Source organism: Lupinus angustifolius, chromosome LG16, assembly GCF_001865875.1.
Source record: "Lupinus angustifolius cultivar Tanjil chromosome LG16, LupAngTanjil_v1.0, whole genome shotgun sequence".
In the NCBI taxonomy this organism is placed as follows: domain Eukaryota; kingdom Viridiplantae; phylum Streptophyta; class Magnoliopsida; order Fabales; family Fabaceae; genus Lupinus; species Lupinus angustifolius.
This window is the reverse complement of record NC_032024.1, coordinates 20,440,037-20,459,000: the sequence shown is the minus strand read 5'-3', so window position 1 is coordinate 20,459,000 and position 18,964 is coordinate 20,440,037. Positions and strand designations below refer to the sequence as shown.

The 18,964-nt window shown below is 32.7% G+C and overlaps 3 protein-coding genes across 4 annotated transcripts; all 3 read right to left on the bottom strand.

Moving 5' to 3' along the window:
• On the bottom strand, positions 363-3,572 carry LOC109330073 (E3 ubiquitin-protein ligase SINAT5-like). 2 transcript variants are annotated; one of them, XM_019564071.1, is made up of 3 exons: positions 3,064-3,572; positions 1,212-1,598; positions 363-892 (listed from the first exon to the last, which is right to left on the bottom strand). In XM_019564071.1, the coding sequence occupies exons 1-3, from the start codon at positions 3,247-3,249 to the stop codon at positions 530-532; spliced, it is 936 nt and encodes a 311-aa protein (XP_019419616.1). In that variant the 5' UTR covers positions 3,250-3,572; the 3' UTR covers positions 363-529. The 2 variants fall into 2 exon arrangements, with proteins under 2 accessions (XP_019419616.1, XP_019419618.1); XM_019564073.1 differs by having other exon boundaries at positions 363-871.
• On the bottom strand, positions 5,391-8,432 carry LOC109330072 (UV-stimulated scaffold protein A homolog). Its single transcript, XM_019564070.1, has 2 exons — positions 8,102-8,432; positions 5,391-7,333 (listed from the first exon to the last, which is right to left on the bottom strand). Exons 1-2 carry the CDS (start codon positions 8,306-8,308, stop codon positions 5,582-5,584), a joined length of 1,959 nt encoding a protein of 652 aa, XP_019419615.1. The 5' UTR covers positions 8,309-8,432; the 3' UTR covers positions 5,391-5,581.
• Positions 13,483-16,375, bottom strand: LOC109330129 (aspartyl protease family protein 2-like). Its single transcript, XM_019564172.1, has 2 exons — positions 15,732-16,375; positions 13,483-14,563 (listed from the first exon to the last, which is right to left on the bottom strand). Exons 1-2 carry the CDS (start codon positions 16,353-16,355, stop codon positions 13,766-13,768), a joined length of 1,422 nt encoding a protein of 473 aa, XP_019419717.1. The 5' UTR covers positions 16,356-16,375; the 3' UTR covers positions 13,483-13,765.

Sequence of the window (18,964 nt, the reverse complement as noted above, 5' to 3'; positions counted from 1 at the left end):
TATATATCTCGAGTCAACTCATGAACCAAACGAGTCGAACTATATTCAACTCAAGTTCAGCTCGTTTATTTAACAAGCTCAATTTCCAATTCAAGTTCATCTCATTTAGTTCATGAGCCAAGTTTATCGAGCTAAATAATGAATTGAGTTTCGAACAAATACCGAGTTGGTTCGATTCATTGTCAGCCCTAGTATACACTAACAGCGTAAGAGATTTTTACATTGTCATTGTATCATTCAGAGTTCATTTTTAATCTTCATTTACTTTTAAATAAAAGTAATATAAATGAATGGTGAATGATTCACTTGACTATATATAAATCTTTGCACTGTCAGTGTATAGATATTAAGTATTTTCCATGTATAATGTATTCTTAAAACATGTATACAAAAGAAGATAAAAAGTGAAAGACAGAAATAAAGGTATCCAAATTACAAGTGATGTTCAAAAACTTGATATTCAAATAAAAATGTCTCATTAAATTATCTACAACTATAGATATAACATGCAAGACATGCAATAATCAACCTAAGTACACATGTTTGGTATGCATACTTCACCATCAGGGTTTTGCTGTTCTTTCCATATCCTTCCTGTCACTCTTAGCTTCAACTCTTTCTTATCCACGCCGGAGAAGAAAAGCGCCATGTTCCGGTATATGATGAGGCCGTCATGACTGTCTCTGACTTTCTTATGGCTATCTCGAATGCTTCGCGGACTCCCTTCGTAAGTTAGTTTACGCCCATTACCTCCTACCTCAAGGCTGTAGCTGTAGTTCGGTGTCTCTCTTTCGTCGCCCATGAATCGGAGGAACGCCATGTAAACAGGTGACATACCGAGCTGGAAGGCTTCAAAATGGAGACAAAAATACTGACCAAAACAGTGGAACACCTAATATGAACATAAATAAAGGTCAAGCATATCAATTTGAATAAGATTTCAAGCTGTTCAAAATGAAAAATAAGTAGCTTGTTGCATAGATTCATGACTTGTATTTGAGTGATATCATATACCTACTTATAATGTGTGCATTCATTAAATACCCGTGTTACCATATAAGCGGCCGATATGTACTCGGTACGAGTACAGAAACCATTTCGGCGTACCAATGCTCGAAGACAGGACTGCAACCTAAAGAAGGATGTGGCTATTTTCGTTTTTTGGTCGTTTCGGGGCTGTGGTGATGGTGAGAATGTAGTGTTACACTTACCGTTAGCATCCACGTAGCATTTTCTACTTCCGTGGGATTAGACTTGACATAACGATGGTTGAAAGTGCATCCAGAATGCATATCAACCCTGTGGTCATCCCTTAAGTGAGCAACAAGGTATGGAATATCTCCAACAGCGGAACAGTCCGAACCAGCGTAAGGACAGTTATACGGTCTGAAGTTACAAATAGCCTCATGTTTGAGTTTGCTGTAATAGGGAAATATCTCGGGACACCCAAGAGAGATATATCTGCAAGGCAGTTCAAGTGATTCCGCTATCTTCTCCAATGCCAGACACCTTATGTCACCGAGTTCCTGTCTACAAGTCGGGCATCGGTTGTGTACTCTTGTCTTACATGTTGAACAAAGGGTATGCCCATTGTGGCACTGCAAACCAAAAATTGTTTAAGAATCAGTCACTTTATTGCAAACATCGTTAATCAAATTTTAACTAGCTACCTGTTTTATTACAGCGACAAGAACAAAAGTTTTCAGTATACTCAAGCTAAAATCTTCCTCATAAAATTTGACAAAATGCATCACAGCTTTCAGAAATAAACTTGAACATACTAGAACTCAAGAAATGAATAGATTCAGTTTATCTCAGATATTAGAAAATTCGTAAGCTATGTTTATTTTAGGATCCGATTGCAATGTATGGAACTCGAGTCCGACATAGGAAGTATGGGATTCCAGTATAGACTTGATATGGCATAGATTCTCCAACCACAATGACTAGCTTTTCTAGTCTGGTTCACCCATATCAAAGTTTTATTCCACCATGTCTCTCCAAACAAGTGATGCGGGTGGTGACGCCGACATTTCAGTGTTCCCCGGCGACTAGTCAAGGGGCCAGTGAACAACAAGCCCTTGTGGGCGCTGAGATTATATAACAATATTACGAATCTAACTACATAAAAAACGAAGCGAATGATACTATGGAATGCATGCATTCTATCTCAATCACTAGGATATAGCAATATATGCACAAATGGAATGAAATATTTTCAATCAATGAAGCATCCCAACTACAAGAGATTTATCATTACTTCCAATGTGGAAATGAGTTAATAAACAAGCCAAAGTGGAAAAGATCACTTTCAAATTGATGAAAGACCTAATAGGAATCATCATGCCTTATATAATTTATGACTGATGCATTCTTATTTCAGAATTGCAGTCTGCAAAGGTACCGTAAGGGTGAGAGTCGGCGCAACGGTAAGGTTGTTTGCCTTGTGACATGAAAGTCATGAGTTCAAGTTCTGGAAACAACCTCTTCGCTCGTGAGGGTAAGGCTATATATATATATATCTACCTTTCTCATATCCTACTAGGTGAGAGCCTAGTGTATTAGGCCGTTCTTCTTTTAGTCTATAGAGGTACACTAGTAACCATGGCAACCAAATCCTCATGACTCATCATAATCAAAATCATGCAAACATAAGATCTACAAAAACAAAAGGAGTAAAGACTTATTTTGGTCCTCAAAATTTGTGTTTACCAATTTGATCTTTAGAAAATTGAAAAACCCAAAATGATCCCAAAAATATCAGTTGTGGTCAAATTAATCCTTTTTAGTCTTGACACCTGATAAAGACTATTTTGACTCAGATTCGCGATTTTTTGACTACCAGTTTGGACTTTTACTTTTTCGGAATCAACTTGGTACACTTCAAAATTTATAAGGACCAAAGTGGTATTCATACAACACACAATTTCTAAACACAACTCCACATACCATTTATTGAAGACTTAAACATCATAAATCAAGGCACAAAAGTCAACACAGAAAAACAGAATCATTGTAAAAAAAAAACAAAACCCATAAAGCAAAATGGATCAAATTATTGACCTGATGAATTGGAGGATACATTGAATTGGTGCAAACAGGGCATTCAAGAAGATCATGAACACTTGTAGTGGTTGGAACATTGCAATGTATCTTTGAGATTGAAGAAGAAAATTGATTATGGCTATGTTCATCTTCTTCCAACATACTCAAACACAATATATTGCTATCAATGTTACTAGATTCCATTTTTCTCACCTAAATCAACAACAAAAAATAACACTAATCTGATTAATACTATAACTATTCTTCAAAGAATAAAAAATTTGATGGGTAGAATTTTGATGTGAAATTTTGAAGGGAAGTGGAAAAAAGCAATGATTTTTAATATGATTGGTTGCAGAAATTGAAGCAAATAGAATAAAAATTGATGCTTTTCTTTCTACCTTGGTGTTCTAAGAGAGAGAGAGTGATAGAATCTATGATCTATTATCAGTGTCTTTCTGAGTCATAGGGACCCTTTGATTAAGATCCAACGGTTCTCATCATTTCATCAGAAAAAAATAAAATAAAATTAAATGAAACCAATGTCTTGTTGGTTGTGTATTACTTATTTTTTGTATCTTCTCACATTTTTTTGATAAGAAATTAATTACTTTCGGGGGCTCGTGGTTGCTCCTCCCAACAAATGTCACTCTCAAAAATCAGAATCGAATACTATATCATTGAGTGACTAGTCTAAATAAATAACCAAATCTAATTTCAACCTTCCATTTATACAATATCTCAATTTTTATAACTACATATATCTACCTTAATGTATATAATGTTAGTATGATTACACTAATTTCTCCTTAAAGGAATTAGGTGTAATTTTTAATGTTAAGGGAAAAAATGAGTAAATAAAATAAAGGTATAATATTATATTGAGAGTTTCAATTATAATCAGCAAAGGAGATTTATGTTAGATTTGTAATTGTAACTAAATCTTACCTATTGTTAATATAATTTTCTTTAATTAAAATATCTTAGAAACATTTCTTATTCATCTATTAGGGGTTACAAGGTAAACGAGTGATTGTTACTTTTAAAAAGATGAGAGAGAAAAAAATGTATGTGATGATTGTATAAGAGTTTTACATTGTTATTTCATCATTTATCATTTATTTTTAATCATTGTTGACTCTTTAAAAAATAATATAAATAAATGGTGAATGATATAATAATTGTGCATAAATATTTACACTAATAATATATAAATATTAACTCTTAAAAAACGGGTAATTGTTAAAACTTACCATAATGATTGCACATGCCAATGTAAATGAGGCATCGGAGAGTGTGATATCTATATACAATTATCGTAAAAGATTTATAATTATCTATTATTTATTTGAATTAATTTTTTTAAAGAGTTAATGATAATTAAATATAAATAGTTGATAATATAATGATAAATATATAAAACTCATTACTACCGGTGCATATTATTTTCTCAATTAATTAAGCGAATTACCTAACCATACAACTCGTCAACCCTATTATCAATAGAGCGTAAAATTTATACAACAATGTAAAAATTTATGCATATGCACTCCATCATCCACCTTTTATTTTGATTACATTTTTTGAAAAATCAACCATAATTGAATATTAATAATGGATAATACTACTGTGAATATATATATATATATATATATATATATCTTTTTATCTTTATAATTATGCCCACTTTTGAATGCTTGTCATATTACATCGTTGGTCTACACTTATTGGCCTAATGCTATCAATTATTTTCTACGTACAATTATTTAAACAAAATGAGTTGAATTTCCAAAGTGTTACAATATTTTAAATTATCTTAGTCATAGTGTTACTTAATTTGAGAGCACTCTTACTACAGTATATATGAAAACACCATGCCTCCAAAACTTGCATTTATTTGGACATTGTTGGTTTCCTACAAGTATCCTCGTACTGGAAGTAATTTTGTCTGAGTCAAAAACATCCATAAGTTTGTGGGGCAAGCTCTCTCAGTGGGCATTTTTTTTATCCACAAGATTCGAACATGAGACTTAAGGGGAATCAAATATATTGTCTTATAAGTAAAGACTTAATTTCTTTTGTGATGTAAGATTGTCCTCTCAATAAGTATCATTCGTACATATCTAAATATTAACATTTACGAGACCTTGCACTACTTAACCAATTAAGCAGTATCATGATAGTTTATAAATTTACTTCCTATTAGGCAGTGTAAAATTTTATTATTTTTTAAAAGCTCAATTTGTTAATTAGCTTCACCAAGAAAGTTCTACGCATGTCATGAAAATTATGAGAGGAGAATAGCAACATTGTGTTATATTTTAATCTTTCAAATTATGGTTCTCAAATGATAGGCTGAGTTTTGACACAATTGTAAGTTTGTTGTTTAGTGACCAATAGGTCGAAACTCGAGTTCTAATCAGTCGGATATAACTTTATTCTAATTTTGACATTTTCGTATATAACGGTAAAAAAATTCAAAAATTATAGAATACTGTTGGAGTGTGTGAAACTTATCAAAGATTATTATACCAGTTCACCATTGATTTGGGAAGGCTTCTCTGTATTTGACATCATCACATGAATCATGCAGCCTTACCGCGTTATCTCTTGCGTGCGAACTCAAAAGCTTCTGGGCGATTCTATCTTTCGATGTTACTTTCTTTCGCAGCATAGACGCGAGACTTTTCTTCTGCTCTTTGGCAGAGAGTTTATCCTCGTTATCTTCTCCGATAGTGGCTGATCCTGAGGTTGAAGCCAAAGCGGCGTCCCGTAAAACTGCTTCATTGTGTTCCCGAACTTTAGCAAGTTTTGCACGCTTCAAAGATTGTTTATCAATTTCTCTCTTTTTAGCCATGTCCATGTCTCTGTCGCGAACATTCTTCACTGCTTGTTTTGCCAACTGCTCTACTACATCAGTTCTTGAATCGATATTCATTTCTTCTGAAGGGCTTTGACTGATTGGCCTCCCTTTATCATCTCGAGGAATGATAGGTCCATGAAATGGACAAAGTTTTCGATCTCTTCTCTGACAAAGTCCCCCTCTCCTCAACGGAGCACGGCATGGTTGAATCTCGATTTGCTTTTCTTCATATGGCGTTGCCAGAACATTCAATTCAGCAATTTTATCTGCCGGAATAATTGCCTCATCATCCACCCGACCCCAGTGACTTTCAAGCTCCAAACCCCGCTGGTTAGCCATAAAAACTCTGTTAGAACCCCAACTATCCAAGTAAGAACCCCATCTAACCACAGGAGCTTCAGCAATAAGTTTACTCTTCAGAGGGTTTGACTTAACTTCCTTTCCTCCATGAACTACGTTGTCAGTATCAGAACCGTTAGAGTCCTTATTTAACAAACCAAGATTGTCACTACTCACTTTACGGGAAGTTGATGGCATGTCAGAATGTTTGTTTTTATTATTCAGTACACCGGACGAGGTTTCAATAGATACAACATTACCTTCCTCCCAAAAATCTTCTTCCTCGTCGAGTTTTGATGTGTTTTGAAGAGTACACCCAGCCTCTTCACATTTAATTTTAACGGATTTCATACGATTCCGGGTATCAATGAACTCCTTGAGAGTGGAATCTCTGAATCTATTGTCTGGTACTTCAACTCTTACTAGAACAGAGATCCACTCTTGAATGGAAACCAAATGCTTTGTTACCAGAAGTTTATATAGCTCCCTCAATGCATCAAAAACCACCTTGTTATCACTGCTTTCGTAAACTTTCTCCCCTTCTTTCATTGCATCAAGACGAATCTGCTGCAGCTCCAAAGAACAGAACTCGTCAATTTCTTCGTCATCCAAGACATCATCTGACTCAAGCTCCTGTTTCGAGTGCAAAATGTCCAAACACTCATCAATTTCATTCAACGTGGACAATAGTCCTCCCTTGATAGAAGACAAATTCTCTTTCAAATGTTCATACTTGCTCAATAAAATCTCTTTCGACCTTCTCTCCCTTTCCCTTCTCTCTTGCTGAATCCGCACTGCATTAGCTTGTATGTTAGGAAATTGAAGCCTAAGAGTATTCTTTAGGTAATCATAACCTAATCTAAGCTGCCTGTAATGAACCCCAAATGACACGTTCCACTTTTCCAAGAACTCGATGGCCTTCGAACGCAAAACAGATGCAACAGCTGGTGGAGCAGGAAGTGGCAGATTTCTCCTGAACCCAACACTCAGACTCAGTAACTGGTCCAAGTTTTCAATAAGAATCGTCCTAAAAAGCTTTGATCGCATGAAGAGTTCATCGATTATTTGAAGTGCAAGGTACCTAACCTGCAACACATATCAGTGAAGGTCGATCTAGATTTTAATAGTGCAGATGACAGCTGTAAACTGAGAATTAAAACTAATTCATCTAGCAATAGAAAAACAGAAGCCGGTATAAATCATAGAGGAATGAGTGGGCTTCTTCAACATGGAGGTGTTTTTCATAGCATTAAAACATTAATGCAATATGAACAAGATACACTCCAAAATATTATCAAGTTTAGGAGCGTTTGGAATATTCGGGCTTATTATTTGAACACACAAGCATTTACGCATATGTTTGGAAGAGGTTATCTAAAAGTTTATACCCTCCCTTGCATGCTCTCTTTAGCTTATTGCCGTATTTCGATAACCATATCAAGGAAGCTTATGAAAATAAGCTTTTGAAGTTGTTATGAGGACAGCTTATAAAAATAGTTTATGGACCTCCTAGAATCTGTTTTTAGCTTATTTCAATAAGTTTATCAAAGAAAATTATGAAAATAAGCACTTTCTAGCTTATTTCCAAAAATTCCATTGAATAGCTCTTAATTAAGCTCTTCACCTGAACATACTATATGTCTATATGTTCCTACAAACTTGCATTTAAAAGCATGTACTAAATAAGTGCTTAATTAACTTATATGCCCAATTTATAGCATAGCAAAGCATCAATCAAAACATAGAAACTGTGATATGAATCAATTAACCCTAATTTTGCTAAAAATAAAAAAACATTTAAAATCAATTAACCCTAATTTTGAAAAACACCATACAGAGTAATTGAGGTCCCACCTGAGAGTGATCACGTTTCATGAGATCCATAAGGGTTTGAGCAGCGAGTCGGAGTTCGAAATCGGAATATCGGACCACCGTCTTTATGGCCTTGAGGAGGCGGTGATCGACCTCCGGTGCGGTGGAATTTGTTGCTCTCTCTATTAAAGCTATAACCTTTCTTGTTCCATTTCTTCTTCCCACTTCTTCTTCTTCCATTTCCATCATTTCAATTTCACCTCACTATCAATTTGATTTCATTTCAAAAACCCTAATTTTTATGAGTCCCAATTTCCCCCTTTTTCGCGTTGCGTTCGTTTCTTTTGCCGCCACGTCAATGTGTACCATTTGATAAAACGGGGTGTCGTTTTCAAAATGTCAACTATTAACTTAGTTTAATATGTTTGGGAAAAAAGTATGGGCCATCATTTGGGCTCTTGATGATGGTGTAAGGCACAACAAGTTAATGTTCAAGGCTTCAACCTTTAAGTCCAATATTGTGAAATCCGAGCCGAACATCAAATCGGAAGATGTCATGTATTAGGTTTAACCAGTTTAAACAATTAAATTGTTCAGTCGGACCACATAATTTCATATATAATTTATCATTTTTATATATAAATATATAGTTATATATAAATACAAAATTTTATATAATTAATATTTATGTGTAATTATATTGAAATAACATTTTTCCATCCTTTTTGAACTGGAGTAAAACAAAATATTAGAGTAGTGTTTTATTTTTTTAAAATTTTAAGTGAACCGTCTGGTTCACTTCCTGGGTTATTCCGGTTCAACCAGGTTTGACACAATCGGATCAGAATTTCTTCGGTTCAAAGCAGTCCAACCTCATTCGGTTAAAACTACAATCCAAAGTGGCTTTCAAGTCCGGTCAACGGTCAAACTAGTCGGACCGTCCAGTTCGGTCTGTTTATCACAACACTGTGTATAACATAGTTCCCCTTAATTAGAAGTTTGGAAGTAAGAAGGGGGTCACACTACCATAAGGGTTAGTTTGGGAGTTGAATTTTGGAGGGGAAAGAAGAGAAATGGAAGGCTTAGGAGTCATCTCATAAGTATATTTCATGACCCCAAGCCTTCATTTTCTCTTATTTCACTTCCAAAATCCAACTTTCAAACAAATCGTAAGGAAAGACATGACTATCAGAATCCTCCCAACATTTTTTTTCTACCTCCAGGTTCACCTATTTAATATGGCAATTGTTTTACAACTGGCTTGTTTTCGACATTGCTATCCCTGAAGACACACCTAGCCACTTCATGCATATGAGATTATCAACCAAGATGGAACACACGAAGATTTGGAACATTATATGGTTAGGAGCAATATAGTCTACCTGGTTAGCCTGAAAAGATGTAGTCTTCAACTCGCATAAGACATCTATGACTATCCATCATACACTATGGATTCATTGAAAGTAAAATCGTAGCTTTGGATTAGTAGACTCTCAGATAAGTCTTTTGTCTTATCCTGATTGTGTTGTCAACCCACATACATGATTCACATATGACGTATAAAATTCATTTTTTTTATGATCTGAATTTCATTTGTTTGTAACATGTAAACATTGTTAATTGTGACCCTTCTGGTGAATTTGATGAGTTCCTCAGACTCTAAAGTTTATGATTCAGACCTTGAAACTACAAAACTTATAGTAGATTAAAAAATGGTAACAACAAAACAGATAAAACATCTTCATTTCTTTATGAAACTATAAAACTTCTACTAAATTACATAAATGGGGCAACAATTGTTAAATTCTAAAGAATAGAGAATGTTAAAAAGTGTCCTATAAACATTGTTTCAAGAAACTTTATTTTGAAAACTGGTATTTTAATTTTTTGTACTGTTAATGGTATCTCATCATCTTTTTTGATATGAAACTAGTTTTATTCAGGGTTTGTTTTTGTTCATCTTAACAACTGTCGCTCATAAGAATCGAATAATCGATATTTTAGTTTTTTTTTTTAAATCTAGTATCATTAAACCAATGTTTTGTTGATATATTGTATTGAGAAGTGTTTCTTGACAATCCTAAAATAAAAACTTGCACAACATTACATATAATTTAACAAATTCTTGGCTTCTTGCGCCGTACATGTATGATAAGAACATGTGAATGAGGTGCTTTATCTTTACCTTGGTAACATAATTTGATGTTTTTTTTGCATGCGGTGGATTTGTTTCCAAGAACATTATAGTACAATGTTACTCAAATAAAGTATTTATTCTCAATTTCTCATGCATAGAGTAACGTGAGAAACCCAAAAACATAGCAATTGGAAACCAACATATTTTATTTTTATAAACCATATCCCATAAGGAGCACCGACTAATTAATGATTACAATGATGATAAAACTTTCTCTAAAGGTTTTAATGCAAATATATATTTCCAAATACCTATATTCAACATTTTTAGTTAAGGCCTCACTCAATTATTAAAGTTGAGGGTTCGATTTCTGTGAGTGATACTTGCTGGAATAGGTAGTCATGAACTCAAAATGATTAGTTCTTTACTCAAAAAATAAGAGGATATTCTTAGTAGTATAAAAAATTAAGAAAAACTATATATGCAATAACTATTCTAAGCATAGGATCCTAAGAAAACAAACATATTTGTCTAACTTTTTATCTAATGGGGAAAAATGTTGGAAAGTTAATTATGCATAACATCAAATAAAAATTACTAAAATCCAACTAGATTTCAATGTTTAGTAAATAACTTAGCACAAATAAGTTATACTTAGCACATGGATAAAACAAAGAAAATAGATGCTTTAATTTGAACTCATTATTCTCTCATACAATGTATATTTTAATGCAAACCGTAGAACTTTGTCTTGCCCCTTCCATAATTTAAGTCGGTAGGGTTATCTATTCACATGATATATAGTTGTCTTTGTAATAAAAATATCATCTATTATTCACTTGTATATATAATTTATGTATGAACAATCACAAGGTTTATATATGAGTGTATATTATATATCATTTATTTGTATTTTTAAAAGTCAATGATAATAAAATGAATAATATATGATACAGTGATAATGTATAAAACTCATACATCATAAGGAAATCCCAATTCATTAGGCTTTTCGGTACAATCGAATAGAAAGCTCCAATACCGCCATGTTCTAGGAGTCCAAACCATATGATTGAATAAATCATCCTCTATTTAATGTGGGTCAAGGACTCCTTTCCCTTCGTCAAACTTTGATTCCTATTTAAAGAATATGTGATCAATGATAGAACAAGATCCATTTTAAATCATGTTTCAGGATTTTTTGGTTCGAGCTGAATAAGCAATATCACTCGATCATTATCAAACTGATGACTACAATCTTTTTCTTTTTCTACTTTTAATAGGCCATATGAACTAGATATTTTTTTTGTAAGTGGATATTTGATCAACTCAACCATATTTATTATTTAAATATGAATTTCCAAAATATGTGGTGATTGATTATCTCACCATAAGGAATATAAGACAGATTGTGTTGGACCTCCTTGTCCAACTTTTTACTAGCATGCATGTTCCTACACTATTCATTTAATTTAAAATTTACCATGTCTCATTTTTACTATTGGATATACTTAAAAGAAAAAAAGGACAATTCTAATTACCAAATGATCTAATTAATAACATTTATTAAAAATGTTGTAGTTAATATATCGAGAGGGATTGAGAGATGTAGATGCTTTAGAGTTGGATTCTTGCTGTAATTTAAAAATGTTTAATGAAATGTATATTAAAAAAATACTTGGTGAATTCAGGAGTCATAAAATGGTCTAATAGTTATGGTAAAAGAATTTAAGGAATTAATTAAAAGGTTGTAATGTGTATTCCATTCATTGGATGAATTCCCGTGAAAGAATGATATTGAATAAATTGTATTGAATATAGGAGAATGATAAAAAATCTTTTATACAAAATGAAAGCCAAAAACTAACTTAATTAACTAAACTAACTCTTAATAATAAACTTCAACTAATAACCCAAAATATCAAAATACTTTCAACAAAATGTCACTATTTTTTTATTCTCAAGGAGAAGAAAACTCTCTACATGAGAAAAAGCTTAATCCATATTAAAAAACATAATATTTTGCGAAATAATAAATGTTAACATTTATTATTCTAATGAAAAAGGTACAATTCCTTTTCTCTTTCCTTAAGCTACTCCTACTAACCATTTGACAAATTGCATCCATTTGTCTCTACCTAGGGTGAGCAGGACTCGACTCTACCTACTCACCTGACATGATCCAATTATGATTGGTCTAAATAGCTTCGAGTCTGATGGGTCAAGGGTCAAGTTTGGGTTTAAAAAATAGACTCGGTCAATATTTAGGGTCGAGTAGGGACCAAACATGACACAGTTCGTCCTGTTCTGTGATCACTTACTCATCATATTTGTATGTGTTTATACTCAAATATATACAGAGTAATGATACCTTTTGGTTAAAAGTATCATTGAATTAATTTTTTTATCATATTTACATGATTAATAATATATTTTTATACATATATCATTTTATATGTCATAATAATAAATAATATTGAGAAATCTTTATCTAAAATGAGTTTGCATAATATTTAATCGGGTCTAAGGTCAGGTCGGGTTCAAAGGTTAACCCAATCGATATTTAGGATCGAACTTGGATTCAAAAAAATAATTCGATCAATATTTAAGGTCGAGTAAGGATAAGTCTTAACTCATCTCAACTCGGCACATGTTCACTCCTATCTCTACCTAATAATTAAAAGCATGTTATATTTTTGACCTCCTCCGCATCAGGCATGTGCAAATAGGGAGTAATCTAACAGAACACAATTTCTTTCACAAAGCGTATCACTCTACGTGTCACTTAATATGATTAATTGCAAAAATATATTTAAGTTAACAGTTTAATAATTAAATATTTTTCTAACGAATCTAACCTAGTGACACATTTTCTAAGACAAAAGATGTGCTCCCATATAAATATGGTTACTTTGGAACATAGCAACAAAGCATGTGCCTTGTCTGCTTGAAGGTCATGAATGGAAACACAAGTTAAGAAACCATGAAGTTTCTTTTTTCATTAAGAAACACTACATTGGGTAGGTGTAAGGTTGAAAATATTCCTATACATTAATCTAGATACCATTCACCACATTATTCCACTACTCAAATTATTTTAAAAAAATTATAGTAGTTCTTAGATTGCTCATAATGTTCATGATTCAGATTTAGATCTTGGTAACTTTTCTTCAAATTTATAAAAATGTGTAATTATCATTTTATTTCTTTATAACATAGTCCATTATCTTTCATTAGTAAAGAATGAAGCAAGTCTAATCAAATTAGTCTTGGCCATGAAGAATAATGATTACATAATATACATAATCACTACATTATATTATATTGGATTTAAGTAATCGTAGTATTTAATTCCTCAATACTAAGAAAACACAAAACAACAAACGACACATGAACCTTAGAAAACTAGGAACATTCTCCTTTTGTTTTAATCTCTAGTTCTCTCTTTAGATCCAAAAGAAAGATTCAGATCTTAACATCCTCTGATCTAACTTTTTTTAAATAAAATAATTAAAAAGATGCCAATGATAACAATTTTACTAGAAAACAAGGGAAATAGTTTTTCCAAATTCTCACACACAACTTCTTGGAGCAAACCCGACCCGTGAACCCGCCAAATCATACACGACCCGAAACCCTTGCTGCTGGATGTTACCAATTATGGATAACCCATTCATGGTTCCGGCGAAGGCGAAGCAGAAGCTACCGCTGCTATCCACCGGAATTAGGTAATTCGTCGCGGGAAGTGACACATCAGCACCACGAAAGTGGAGCACCACCGTTGGCACCTTCACCTCTGTTAACCCGGATAAGTCGTAGCATGTGTCAAATAGCGAAAACTCGGGTGCACGTTTTAAATGTGAGGCCCCGACCCGAAATGCATTCCTTAGGGCAATATAAGCGGGTTGGGTCAACCTAGTCACGGATGTACCCGAGTCAATAATAACCCCTCCATTGCCGGCATGGTCAAGCTGGAAGAGTGAACCCGATAAACCACGAACCGCAGCACCACCAACACTAATGCCAAGAAGCTCGACATAGTAGAAGGTGTCAAGCTTCGGGTTTTTTAGCAAGGGAGTGAACCGAGCGGTTCGGGAAACGGCCGAGTCTCCAAAAATAACCGAAGACGGTTTGGCAGAAGCAGACCGATCAACTAGGCAATAAGAGAATTTGTTATTGAACCGATGACCGGTTTGAACCGGAAAAGATAACCTTCCACGACCAAGACCTAATAAACCGGCTGCACCAATAAAGAGACCTTCATTATCATGGCCACAACCAAGTGCAACACGTGTCACCCTTGTTTTCCTAAACGTCAGCGTTTCAGTGCTGAAATCACCAAATGTGAAAGAACCATCACCATAGGAAACCTGGTATCACAATAGTTAAGGTGAATTAATAAAAAAAAGTGATACAATAAAAGGTAAAATCACATTTTTTTTATAGAATAATAAATTTTGCATAAAATGTGTTGAATATAAGTAATCAAAATATAAGGATTTCTAAGGAACTTTAAAAAGAAAATTATTGTCTTCTTAAATTCTTATGGTTGTTACCCACCCAAAATACACGAGATACATTTGATGGCATTTAATGTAAAGTTCCAAATTTTAACTATTATATTGAGACTATGTACTTTTTTTCTAAATTGAGTCTTCATTAAGCACTGAATTTATTTTGTTCAATAAACATATTACTCATCCAATACACATACACTAGAACAATTGTAGCATGAATTTTTTTTTTAAAGATTTTCTCTTGTATCAAATTTTTTTAGTACGACCAAATGTATTTTCTCACATTTTTGAGTAAAAATTAATTAATCTCGAGATGTGTGATTGCCCCTCCCAAATTAGTCCAAAAGGATTGAAAAAAACAAAATAATGTTAAAAATATCAAGTTAAGGTCAAATTATTTATTTAACATCTCTAAAGACCACTTTTCAAATTTTTATCAACCAAGTTTTGTACTATAAAATGGCTCTTTAATAAGATATTAAATAAACTTCTTTTTCCTATAAGTTTTACATTTTTGTAGATTTAGTTTCCATTTAAATTTTCTATTTTAAATCCCTATGTACACCAAAATCAGGTCCTTTTTTCATTAAAAACATTATGAAATATATATAGCAACAAAGAAAATATACAAACTTTTAACTACAAAATTAAGCCTTATATATCGAACGATGTCATAATACCAGTATTGTGAGAATTGGACCGTACTGGACAGTCCAACTGATTGGACTGCTGACCGGACTTGAAAGTGCTTTGGTTTACCGTCTTAACCAAGTGATGGTTGGACCGCTTTGAACCGGTGAAATTTCGGTCCGATCATGTTAAAACGGATTAAGTCGGAATATAAATCAGACGGTTCACTTAAAAATTAAGAAAAAAAATGGAACAGTGATCTAATATTTTGTTTCACTTCGGTCCAAAAAAACTTCAATGACACCAAGGTTTTTTCCATACGGTTCAGTCACATAGATCGAACGATATCATAATACTCTATCATAAATCATGTTTTCCGACAAAATAATACCTGATACTGGCAAATCTTGTTCCTATTATTACAGCCAGGAGTATCCAATCTCTTACAAAGTGGTGCCCCACATGGTACCCCAGCATAAGACCTTGACTTACTCGGGTCAAATACCCGACCCGTTTGTGAGTAACATTTTCTACAAGGAGCACATTGTAACCAAACGACGTCGCTTCCTGTATCCATCACCATATAAACATACCTAGCTGGTGTTCCAACTCCTAAGCGCGTGAAATATTCTCCACTCCCTTGTTCCAAACCCGATATTATCGAACTACTGAAACCCGACCCGTTTGAATTGTTGACCCGACCCGAAAGAGATTTCACTCTATACGAATCTCTTCTGAGCCTGAGATTGAATAGTTGTTGTGGTGTTGAGTTTGAAGAGAGAGAATCAATGTGGTGAAGAGAAAGGGAGAGAGAAGAAGAAGAAGTTGAAGATTCTTCTTCGTGAACCGGGTCGGGTTTTTCTGATTCGGGCCATGAGAGTGATGGCGCGTGAGGAAGAGTGAGAGAGTGAAGAAGTAGGGTTTGTGTTTGTTGTGTTTGTGTTGATGAAGAAAGAGAGAAGAAGAGAATGAAGAAGGAGAATAGAGAGAGGAATAATTTGAAGTGTTGTTCCATTTTTTTGGTGAAGAGAGTGAGGAATGGGGAAAGGGAATAAATAAGAGAAAAAGATGTGTCACGAGTTTTTTTTTACATTGTTATTGTATTATTCATTTTTCGTTTTCAATCATCATTGATTTTAAAAAACGTGATCTAAACAATAATGGAAATGAATGATGTATAGAATTTACAATGTCACTGTATAATGAGAATAATGTATCTCCTCATACTATGAGATAATTTATCTCCTCTAGGTCAGTAAAAATGTGACATGTGTGCTATTTTGTTTATTTTTAAAAATATTTTTATAAAAAATGATGAAACGTGACACATGTCATGATTTCACTGGCAGAAGGAGATAACTTATCTCCTTATACCAGGAGATACTCCATTCCCTTATATAATACTTTGAGTATAAATCTTTACGATGCATAAAGAAATGGAAGTACATCTGTTGTTTCATACTTTGTGTCACTCTATATACCATAGGATTATGATTGGTCAAAATAATAATTAAATTTTAACTTAAATATATTTTTTCTAATCAATCACATGTCTATAAAACACATGAAGTGACACAAAGTGTGGAATAATAGATTTGTATGCTAAATAAAGGGGGAGAGTTAATTAAAGGAGGGGTTGGGTGGAAGACCAAAATACCTTTTTACTTTGGTAGTTGTGATTATTACAGTTGAGGAGAGAGGGAAATATCACTGGGACGTTGACATTATTGTTAATTCACTTACCATCTTTTTTGTAAGTTCGGAATTAGATTATTAAGAGTAATATGTAATAATTTTAAAGTTTGAAACTAGTTCCTTACTCAACAGTTAAAAAGATATTTATGATGATATCAAAAAATAGTAATATGTAATAATATATATATATATATATTTAAGGGTTAATTTGAAAGCTTAATTTTGGAGGATAAATAAATGAAATAAAATATTTTAAAGTCATAAAATATACTTGTAATATTATTCTTACATTTTCTACTTATTTTTATTCTTATGCAATAACCAACTCAAATAAATATTTAAAAATTACAAATTCTTCATTTCTCTCACATTTGAGTTTTAAATGGATACAAGAAAAGAGTTTCCTTTACTCACACCGACTCCTATATGATTTTTTTTATCTAAACAATTAGGTACTGGATTTAATGCTGCTAATAAATACAATATTTTTTATATTTATAGGATAGTGGTGTATCACATATTATGGTTTTTAAATGTGTGAATTTGTCTCTCTATAGTTATTATTTTTATTTCACCATTGATGTAAATTAAGATATTATTAATAAAAATAAACTTAGAAACCATATATTTTGAGAAGTCAAAACTTGTGACTAATTTGTATGGGAAATTGGTGATTCCATAAAATTCTATCTTTTTGTTTTCAGAAGTCAAAACTTGTAACTAGTACTTCCATCTTTAATGTTGTTAACTTATACATTTATAGATTTGATATTGTATTTGATTATTTCTAAATCTATATAGTTTCTTTTCCTATATATTAAACATTTGACTTTTTGTGACTAAAGTGAAACAAAATATTAATGTATTAATTTTTTTTTTAATTTTAAGTAAATTGTCCGGTTTACTTTCCGGTTTAATCAGATTTAACATGATCGAACCGAAATCTTCTTAGCTCAAAACAGTCATACTCTCATTCGGTTACGACTGCAAACCAAAACCGCTTTCAAATCTAGTCAGTGATTGGATCGATTGGACCACTTAATACAGTTCGGTTTTCACAAATCACAATACTCACCAAATAACATCTTGTTGATTTTTCATTATTTATGGTCAAGAATTTCTTCACTTGTTTAGATAAAAGTTGTACCTTGTGACATGCTTTATTCTTATTGGCCCCATCAACCTCTCAATAAAGGTTTTTACCCCAAGTGGGTGATGACTTTATTATGGGCATTTTCTGGTAGGGATGTCCTACAATTTTTCACATCAAACCTCACATTTATCGGTGGAACCTTTTATTTATTCTCAACAACATTATAGCTTCAATAAAATTACTCCCACCTCTCAAATTCTTTAGTGCCAAAATCATCTAATTCTTGTGGATGTTTACTTCCTGACTCGGATATGATTACTTCCAGTGCAATGATACATGTGAGAAACAAAAAAAACTCATCTAACTGTAAGTTTATCTTGGTTCTTCCATGTTTTGTGAAAGTATGGAAGGAATTGTTAGAAACTTTGGTTCATGTAATATTTAAATATGTTATAGTCATTACTTTTATTAGTGAAATTAAAGTCATATAATTCAACAAAAATTTATGAATATAAATAGGAAAATTATTTTGTAGATATCTTAATATCAAATGTCTTATTTATATTTTTATGATGAGCAAAGTTGGAATATGAAAGCGTTGAAGCATGAAAAATTATAAATTCAAAGAATATTACTCTTCATGGAATGAGAGTACATTTTTTATCTCAACATATATATCACTTCATGTATCTCTTCATTTTCATTGGTCAGAAAATATAATATAAATTTAATATATATTAAACTCATGTTTTACTTTCCTGGTAAATGAGAATGAAGGGATACATAGAGTGAGATAAACTTTGGAGCAGTAGATATGATTCCTCATGAAAGAATAT